The sequence below is a fragment of the Habropoda laboriosa genome, unplaced genomic scaffold (genome assembly GCF_001263275.1).
Source record: "Habropoda laboriosa isolate 0110345459 unplaced genomic scaffold, ASM126327v1 scaffold440, whole genome shotgun sequence".
NCBI classification, from domain to species: Eukaryota; Metazoa; Arthropoda; class Insecta; order Hymenoptera; family Apidae; genus Habropoda; species Habropoda laboriosa.
Genome location: NW_017100710.1, coordinates 453,929 through 463,707, shown reverse-complemented (window position 1 = coordinate 463,707; position 9,779 = coordinate 453,929). Strand labels below are relative to the sequence as shown.

Below are 9,779 nucleotides of genomic sequence, written 5' to 3'. Positions count from 1 at the left end.
GATCGAGCAATATATCATTTTCAGATGTAGGAATATTTTCCCACAATTGTTCATTAAATGCCACTGCAATTAAGTGTGGTCGTTTTTGTTGTTTCTTCAAACATAATTCCAAAAATTTATCGTAATAACCCATCCCATGTCCTAAACGTTTTCCTGAGTGGTAATACATATGGTTATAGCATTAAAAATTATAGGTATCTTTTTTTTATTTAAATAAAATTTAACTTACCATCAGCAGTAAATGCGACACCTGGTAAAATTATTGAATCCAGTCCACCTTAAAAAAATATGTATTATTTTTCAAAGTATTAATTTTTATTCTTTGTTAACTTTAAAAAGAGATCCCCATATGAAAATAATAATGTAAGTTAGAGTATGATTGTATAAATTAATTATACTAGATCTTACCAGTTTCCAATGCATTTTCCCTTAATTCATCAAAGTTTGGTTGTTTAATGTTCCATTTGGTTAATGGTAGTTTAGCATAATCTTGCATTGAACTTAGTTTAACCATTTCCATTTGTTTTCCTTTATATCTAGGAACAAATACTTGTTTTTTCATTTTAAACATATGTTTTAGTATTTGGGTTGTATCAATTTCATCCTTTGTACTTAGATATATGGAAACCCTTTTGCTTTCTTGAAATTGTGGTAGAGAACATAGCTGTACATGTTAAGATATACTTTTTAGGTAACTTGATAATATTTTTAAATAAAAGTGTATCATAACCTCACTTCTCTGTATAACAGTTGGATAAATTAATTATTGCTCTGATATACTTACTTTTTCAAACACCTTCCTTGATTGTCTTTGTTTTTCTTCAGCACTAAGCTGTGCAACAATGGTTTTCATTTTTTTACGTAAAGCAAGTTTAGTAGCTTTTATTCCACACATAATTCTTCTGTATTTACTACACCCCTTATAAAAGAAAAAAACCCCGTATAACATGCTTATGTAAGATAAAAGTAATATGACCTGTGACATAATTATTATAACTTATGACATCTTGTCTCTGTTATATATCATATCATTAATGTATTATCTTCAAGTAATTTCTAAGTACTATTTATATTGCATTCTTTGATAGTTTACAAAATTTTTTATTTATTTATTATAGCAATATTTATGTAATCGTTTCTATCATGTTTAATGTTTGAAAACACTATTCTTTAGGATTTTTCTTGAGTCGTTTATTTTAGCTGATTAATTAATTAACATCATTTTAAAATATATAGAATAAAAACTTCATTTTTATAGATAAGAACAATGTTTACAGATATAAGGTATAATTTTACATGAAAATAGATTTGGATTGGATTAGGAGTATATTTCCATCATTGTTACAGGTAAATGCCAGTGCCTTGTGCAACTGTCTACATTACCAGTGGCAGTTTGCTATGGTTGTGGTGTTACTAGTAAAGATGCTCAAGCTAGTGCTGCTCAAAACGCTCTGGAATATCTCAAAATCATGACCAAAAAGTGAGCCAGCGCTTTGCTCCTGCCAGCTGTCACAATCAATTGCAAACCCAATAATAATTTGCTGTCCAAAAATCAAAATAACACTACAGACTCCAAAATTTTATCAAACAATCAAGTGTCGGACAAGGGTAAAAGCGGTCAGAAGCTTGATCACGTGGGGAATAAAAGTAGATTATCTAAGCCATCAGTCAGAATGGTAAACGTTGCAATAGGGAATAAAGATGCTGCATTAAATACAATCGCTACAACATCGAGCGTTACAGTTTCTGGAGGTAGGATGAATTCATCTATAAAAAAGAGCAGTGGAAACAACGAGAATTTAAAATCTAGCGAACAAATATCGAAGAACGTGTCGATCGTAACCACAAATCAATCTAGTTCTACGTTCAGTAGTGTACGTGGTGTTACTGCAGTTTGTGTCGGTGGTAATGTTCCTCACGAGAGCACATCCAAGTCCAAAGATTATTCCGCTAAAAAGTTTTCCAGTGAAATTGATTCGAAAATGAAAAACTATCATATACAGTCTGATTACAAAGAATCCTCTGTAAACAGCCCAGATTACAAGCCGAGGAATAGTACAGTAATGAACAATTTATCATCGAGATACGTAAATCAGTCTGTTCAAGCGCTGCACAGAGAGAACCATGGAACCTCTTCTCACCATTCACGACCAGCGTCACGGAACGACAATACTGCATTCGCCATAGCTAGAAAGGCATTGGAGCAACAGAATTCGGCATCGAAAATGACACCGATCAATTTTCCACCGCTGCGCGCGCCGCAGAGTATCGTGAACGTTCGCCATCCGTTTGTAACAGAGGCTAGAACCAAACATAACGAGATAGGCGGGCCAAACTCAAAAACGAAATTGAACATGGCGAGTTCTTTGCAAAGCGGTATGAAGGATCTCGATCACAGCAGACAAACCTTTCATAGCTATGGTACGTCACAGATCGCTGGTATACCGAATGTTCAAAATCTAGGCAACGTGACGGCGAACATGTCACCTTATCCAAGACCGGATAGCTTTCCACAGCCGACAGTTGCTAGTGTGCTATTCCCCGACACTTCTCAATTTCCTCAATCACCCCCGTTCAGTACAACGCAAATTGGACAGCTGAATCAGTATCAAACCTACGATCCTGGCAGTTTTGCTACTACACCGGTGAACGTAAACCCAGTAATTCCTCAATTCTCCGCAGAAAGCTCCATTCCATATCCGCAGTACGATAATACTCCGCAATTCGTGCAACCGAATCATTATCCAACCGCGGATATAGCGAATAGTCAATATCAATATCAGGCAGCGGGTGTGGGACAACTACAGGATTCACCGATGTTTATACAAAGCCTGCAGAGCCCGATCGCTGTGACGGATCAGTATGCTGCTCCGAATTATGCGAGAACGGTCAGGACAGAGTTGATACCGCGATTGAGGAGGCCACCAAGATTTAACAAGTAAAAATGATTTTTTCTTTCGCATATATACATTGTATATATACATTCTCAAACAAATGTTCGTGACCGTGAATAGAGGAGGAGTAAAACGCAGCGGAATGATAAGATCACGAACATATGGAATCGTATTATAACCTCTGAATAGAAGTAAAGAACGTTCACACGTATTTCGTATACGAAATTATCGAGAATAGCATGCAAATTTGCCAATCTACTTGGTTGAACTATCGATACCTTACGTGGGGAGATTTGGTAAAAGTTATTTCAATTTCTGATCCATTTTGAAATAAATTTTAACCAGTCTATGCGTGTAATCGATGTGTGTATTGAAGTGATAACTGGTATTTTGGCGAAATTGTTTGTGGTTATATGATTAGTGATCGTTATTACAACTGTTTGAGGAAACGGTTTCTACCTGAAACGGTTTTATACATACGTTCATGTACAAAGTGAGAAACATATTACGCAGAGATGAGAAAAAAAGAATCATTTTCACTTGTTCCCATCATTTGATGTGACACGGCAGGGCGCATAGTGAGTTGAGCTCGATTATAATTTTATCACGTAATTTATCTAATATCATGGAAATTCGAGAACGAGAGAGATAGAGAAGGAAGAAAGATGAAGAAAGAGATGATTGCATCCAGTTTATTAAATTGTGTACATAAATTACGACTGCTGATAAGAATAGTCTCATTTCTATAAATATATAGCGATCGTGAAACATGGTTCTGGACAAATTTGTTTTCGTCGAAACCGATCAGTGAAAGCAAATTTGCTAGCGACTGGAGTGGAGCAGAACCCACAGTCATATTGCGTGTGAAAATTCATATAGAAAAAAAAAAGCGTTTGTGAAATAAGAAAGGAAAAGTGAGAAGAACAAAAGAGGAAAGAAACAACTGGATTATAATTATAATACGATAAGTTCTAGTTTTAATGAATGGTATTCTACAAGCTATACTTTGCATAGAATTAGTGGAGGTTTTCCAATATTTGCATATTACTTAGCTTACTGCTATGTTTTTAATGTGCTTCACTATCTATATATGGGATGGCGGTGTAACGATGTTCATTTCAATGCGATCACGTACGAAAACGATTCGTCCATAGGGAAACAAAAAAAGAAAAAAAGAAAAGAAAATGAGAAAAAAAAGAGGGAAAGGTATAACGTTTAGATGTCTAATTATTAGAGGAAAACAAAATTTTCAGTCTCTTTCGTGGAATAATAATTCGCTTAATTTGAACATCGTATCTCCATCGAGCGTATGCACAGTGCAAACGTAGCTTTCGGCGATCCGAGTATAATGAGGGCGATCGCGATAAAGTAACGATATAATCTTTCAGTGGTGTATATTTTTCCTTCAGTATGGTAGCTCATAAACTCATAAGCATCATATATTAAATACGCGTAAGATTAATCGTTAAGGGAAATCCTCATTAAGTACGCATCACGTATTAAACGAAAACTATATACTCGTGTGTATCGAACATTTGAATTGTCTACGTGCGTCGACGTCACCGGATGAGACATTTATACTAAATGGAAAAGAATAACATCGCGCATGGACGTGTAATAGCGTCAAGGGGAGATATGATTATGAACCAAAAAGAAAAGCAAAAGGAAAGTGTAAATGGAATGAAATATATATATATATATATATGCGTATATATATACATGTATATACAGGGTGGGGCAACAACGATGTCCACCTTGAGTATTGCCGTTATTTGTAATAATATGAAACAATGTTATATATAAAACTTGCACGGTATAGATGGGGGCATATTGTGATATAAACATTTTTTGCGTGGGTGGAGGTATAGAGGAGATTTCAAGGTCATCTCTATTTTTTTAAATAGAATGCTATAGCCGGCGTTAAGACGACTTCAGCAAGCTAGCATTGAAGGTCGTGCAAGGTCAAATGTGGTAGTAAAATAAACTTTCTTACATTACAGAAGATGTTCGAAGTGGTGACCGTTTGCGTCAATGCAAAGCTGTAATCTTCGTATCTTTGCATCACGTGCATGTCTCATCGTCTTTGAACTTATTCTAGTAAGAAAGTTTATTTTACTACCACATTTGACATTGTACGACCTTCAGTGCTAGCTTGCCGAAGTCGTCTCAACAACCGGCTATCACATCGCGATAAAAGAAACATAGCATTTTGTTTAAAAAAATAGAGATGATCTTGAAATCTCCTCTATACATCCACCCACGCAAAAAATGTTTATATCACAATATGCCCCCCTCTATACCGTGCAAGTTTTATATATAACATTTTTTCATATTATTACAAGTAACGGAAATATTCAAGGTGGATATAGTTATTGCCCCACCCTGTATAAGAGGAAAGAAAGATTAAAATGAATTTAAAAGAAGAAAAGTGGACCTGCTTTCATAGCTGTGCACTTTGCAACCGTGGACTAGTTATCCAGTTTGTGGATAATACAGATCACGGAGAAATGTATTACTTTCGAAATGATCGAGACCGAAAGAAAGAAAGATAGATAGATAGATAGTTAGTTAGAAAGAGCGAGAAAGGAATTACGGTACCGATGGAGGATCGATTTACACCGAATTGTTATATCGCGTTCGTCGTAACATCGATCAACGAACACTACGAATTTTTCTCCCGCGTGATTGGAATCCGTATGTGTCTATACGCAATTTCGTCCAGCGATGATTTCTTTTTTTTTCTACTTTGGTTCTCTTGTAACAAATGAATCTCATTTGATCATCGATAGATTCATTAGACATTGATCGACAATCGTGTATTATTTATTTCTCGGCAAAATATCGGACATCTGTATACAATCGAGTAGAGAATTCATTCGTCATACTGTTTTCCTTTCCCGTTTCTACATCGGGAAGGTTATAATGTGTTCTCCCAATATGTACTAATATTATTATTATTACGATTAGTTCTCTGAATACGGAGTATGCCAGTGAGAGTCGAAAAGTGAACGTAAAATGCAAATAAAAGAGTGAAATTTCGCCGTGTGAAAAATTTCACGTATGAAATCGTGTATGCATAACTGCATTAATAATCGTCGACTTGACAGCGATGCAATAAAACAAAAGCCGATGGTGTCGCGCGTCACCACGATACCTTGCCTCGCATCCGACGTATATCGATAGTACAAAAAGTTGATTTTCTGTAAGGGTAAATCGCATCGTAGGTCAAGGTATTGCGGAAACGCGTGTAAGTCAATGGGAGAGAAAGTGAAAGAATTGAGTGGGAAAGAGAACACGATAGAGCGAGCGAGAGAGCGAGAGAGTGAGTGAATGAAACGACAATGTGCCTCGACACGAGTAACCCCGAGAAGATACAAGGAAAATTAATGAAACTACCCCGAGGTGATGTCTTAAGAGTCGTGACATGATTTTCTGGTCGGAGCATATTTCATACATACTTTTGGAAAATAGGCATTACTTACATGCAAAGTATAGAATGTGTATGCGTGTAAACGGAAGTACATTGCTAGGTTGATAACCGCAACCCAGTTATTTCTTTAAGGATACAAAAATGAAAGAGATTGAGAGAAAGAGAGTGAGAGAGGGAGAGAAAGAGAGTGAGAGAAAGAGAGAGAGAGAGAGAGAGAGCGAGAGAGCGAGAGAAGCGAGAGAGTGTTGTAGAGAGATAGAGAGAACAGTAAGAACAATTCGCGAGAATTGTTTCGTTGTTCAACTAAAAAAATTCGTTACGAGCGAATAATAATTGTTAAATAAGATGAAGATGCGAAACGATTAATATGCTACATTACAGGCGATGCTAATTTCTCGTGTAATTATATTTATTTTTCTTATAGAGTTCGTGGAATTAGAAAAACTTGTTATTGTACCTTTTGTTTCGATGTTCAATTTCGTTTCACATTTTCTTCTTTTTTTTTTGTGTGTGTAACTAGAGCGCTGCTTTGCGTGGTGAGAATCCGACTAGTTTCACGTGTATCCTCCATCTGTGAACAGTTTTTTGTGCCAATCGAGATCCAGTGCGTCGCGAATTCTGAATTCAGATGGGGAAAACGGATACGATACCAGACGGCGTCTCGTCACTTTAAACGCGACGAAGAAAAAAAAGAAAATAATGAAAATTGTTGAACCTCTCCAGTTTCTAAGGGAACATATCAACGCATGATGTAAAATTAGAAGGGGATGGTCTGCTGAATATCTGTCCGGCGAATCGATCTTATTGTAAACGAGAAATTTTATGTTTTTTGTTTATTAGAAAAAATTGACGATGATACGATCTTCCAGGTGTTGGCCCTATTTCGGAGTGGATCATATTATTTTAGTATTTTACAAGTTTTTTTTTTTTTTTGAGTTTGCTATTACTTTTTTATTTTATTTTTATTATTGTTTGTTACAGACTTTGCAAGATCGTAATTTGTCGTTTGTTTTTTTTCCCCCTTGATGGGAATGATTTTATATGTAGAATTACATAACACTTGGGATTACCAAGGATTAAAAGGGACGCAGTAAGATCCCTCGAATTTTACAATCGTTTATGCACCCTTAAAAAAAAAACGAAGTATTTCTGAACCGTTGATCGTAATCGGAACACCTCGTCGATCTTTCTCGATTTCGCTTTAGCTTTTCGTAAATCGCGAATAATCGGAAGGATCTCCGAGGTCGTTATAAGATCGAGTCGACCCATCGATCGGAATCGTTAATCGACACGATTGATTTCGCTCTGGAAACTAATCGATTCGATTAACCGCTGCAAAAGAAGAAGAAAAAAAAAAAATAAAAACTGTAAAATGAAAAAAAAAACCTGTCGATTTATCGTACCCTAACACCGTTGATATTCTCTCGTTTATGGGGAGGGGACGATAATTTCGAGCGAGAGAAAAAGCTTAATTATCCAGCGATTCGGTATCAGACGGCGAACCTAAAGCATATAATGAATGAAATATTGTGATGCATAATGAGAAAAAAAAATATTATAATAGAGAGAGAAAAATAGACTTCCCATCTTCTTCGACTACGGGGAAACACTTCTTCGTGGACCAACCTAGGAACGAGAAAAGGTGACGAGAAGCTTTCGATTCGATCCATCAAAATAATAGTAGCCAGTTTTAATAATTCCTTCTCCCTCATTGATCACAATATCATTAATATATACATGTGTAGTACGTAAAGTGTACGTAAGTTCGTTTCTCTTTTCTCGTTCGTATCATTCACCACGGAAGCGGTCTTCTTAGCCGTGCAAAAAGAAGAGAACCGATCTCCAACGACTTGTAAAGTCGACGGGTAAATTAAACAAAATGAGAGAAGAAGAAGAAGAAAAAAAAAAGGAGAAAGAAGGAATATAGGATTTTTTCAACGGGATCGTCCAGTCTCGTGTATTAAGTAAAAATAAATTGAAGTTAAGGCAGAAACACGGAATGATTACATCACGATAATATATTCACCTATGATTTTATTGTTGGAGCGCTACCGTGTTTTGTAAGCGTTTTAGCATGCAACAGTGAGAGGAAGAAGTAATATGAAAACGAAACAAACAAATTTCTGTAGATAGGAGAAGGCACGTTTCTCCAAAAAAAAAGAGTGGAAAAAAAGAAAAAAGATCTGTGATCGAAATGCAGTTTTCGATGCATCTATATATTCATGTGCCGCGGATTTCTACCCCCCTCCCTCCCATACATATACATACATACACATCACACATACACACACCTTGTCATTCACGAGGTCGAAATACAATTGTATAAAAGAAGAACAAAACTCGAATCACCGTTTCCCTTAATCTTTCTAGTACGATCGATTTTTTAGATGAGCAAGAGCGAGAGAGAAAGAGACAGGAGATACTTAGAAGAAAAAAAAGTAATGTTTATCTGCGATAAGGAAGAAAAAAGGAGAAAAGAAGAAACCATTAAAATCTCTAATGCCGTTGCGTAGACGAGATTTGTCAATTTCCTTTCCCTTCTCTAAACGATCTTCGAGTTCTTAGGACAGAATCGTCTACCGGGTAAACTAAAGAACACCAAGTAAATTCCGACGATACAGAGGAAATGTAGATATTCATTTGTTCCTTGCCGTATAAAAGAGAAAAAAAAAAAAGAAATGAAAAAAAAAGAGAAAGAAAACACTTTTATAAGATGTATAATATTAAAGGTCCAGCACTGTCTGGGTGTAATTTGTAATTTTTATATGTGGAGGGGGACACGTTAGTAATTTTTTTTCTGTTTTCTTTGTCTATTTTGCGAGAACCTTTCTGACACCTTCCGCCGCCTTCCTTCCGATCCTTTATCTCTCCCTCTTCTTGTTTTATTTTTTTTTTGTTTTGTTTTTTTTTCGTAAGTTAAACTATCTTGTGTTTTGTAAAGTAATATTGTCGGTTTCGTATAATCGACACGATGTACTGGCACACGACACGGACATGGCATACAGATAACGACTTAGAAAAAAGAAACAGTATAGCGAGGCCCGTTTCTGTAAATCAGGGGCATACAATATCTATAATCAAGGTTGTTTTATGTATGATTGTGCGTGTTACATTGTTAATAAACTAACGATGCTTATGAAAGTTCTTCCGCGCTCTGTACCTCTACTTCCTTCTTTCATTTCCATGTAATCAAAAGTAACAGAGAATTCGACAGTTTCGTGATTTTATTCAAAATTTTTGCAACACGATAACGAGAATAAAGTTTCTCGATACAAATTTCTTACACCGTGTTAAATTTCGTATATCCAATATCCATAGTAAATTGGTAACCGGTGAATTTGCAGGGATGCATTCAGTTCCGCGGTGATTATTCTTATCGCGTCCGTATATCCACAAAACGATCCAATTTTAGTACTATATAAATTCAATCCGAGCCGCGTGTATGTAACAATAGA

At 36.0% G+C, this 9,779-nt stretch overlaps 3 protein-coding genes across 3 annotated transcripts in view; 2 read left to right on the top strand and 1 right to left on the bottom strand.

Moving 5' to 3' along the window:
• Positions 1–1,501, top strand: part of LOC108576989 (RISC-loading complex subunit tarbp2-like) — a 24,279-nt gene extending 22,778 nt beyond the window's left edge. Inside the window, exon 7 of the mRNA XM_017940064.1 lies at positions 1,348–1,501. Within this exon, the coding sequence (XP_017795553.1) occupies positions 1,348–1,484 (137 nt within the window). The 3' untranslated portion in view covers positions 1,485–1,501. The remainder of the gene's footprint in view (positions 1–1,347) is intronic.
• On the bottom strand, positions 8–911 carry LOC108576990 (5-formyltetrahydrofolate cyclo-ligase; the record flags this gene model as incomplete). Its single annotated transcript, XM_017940065.1, has 4 exons — positions 785–911; positions 409–664; positions 230–277; positions 8–153 (listed from the first exon to the last, which is right to left on the bottom strand). Coding segments are annotated over exons 1-4 (561 nt in total), but the record flags the coding sequence as incomplete, so codon positions are not given.
• Positions 1,502–1,532: 31 nt separating the features above from the next.
• On the top strand, positions 1,533–3,029 carry LOC108576988. The gene has a single exon (XM_017940063.1). The coding sequence runs from the start codon at positions 1,674–1,676 to the stop codon at positions 2,940–2,942; it is 1,269 nt and encodes a 422-aa protein (XP_017795552.1). The 5' UTR covers positions 1,533–1,673; the 3' UTR covers positions 2,943–3,029.
• The last annotated feature ends 6,750 nt before the right edge of the window (positions 3,030–9,779 follow it).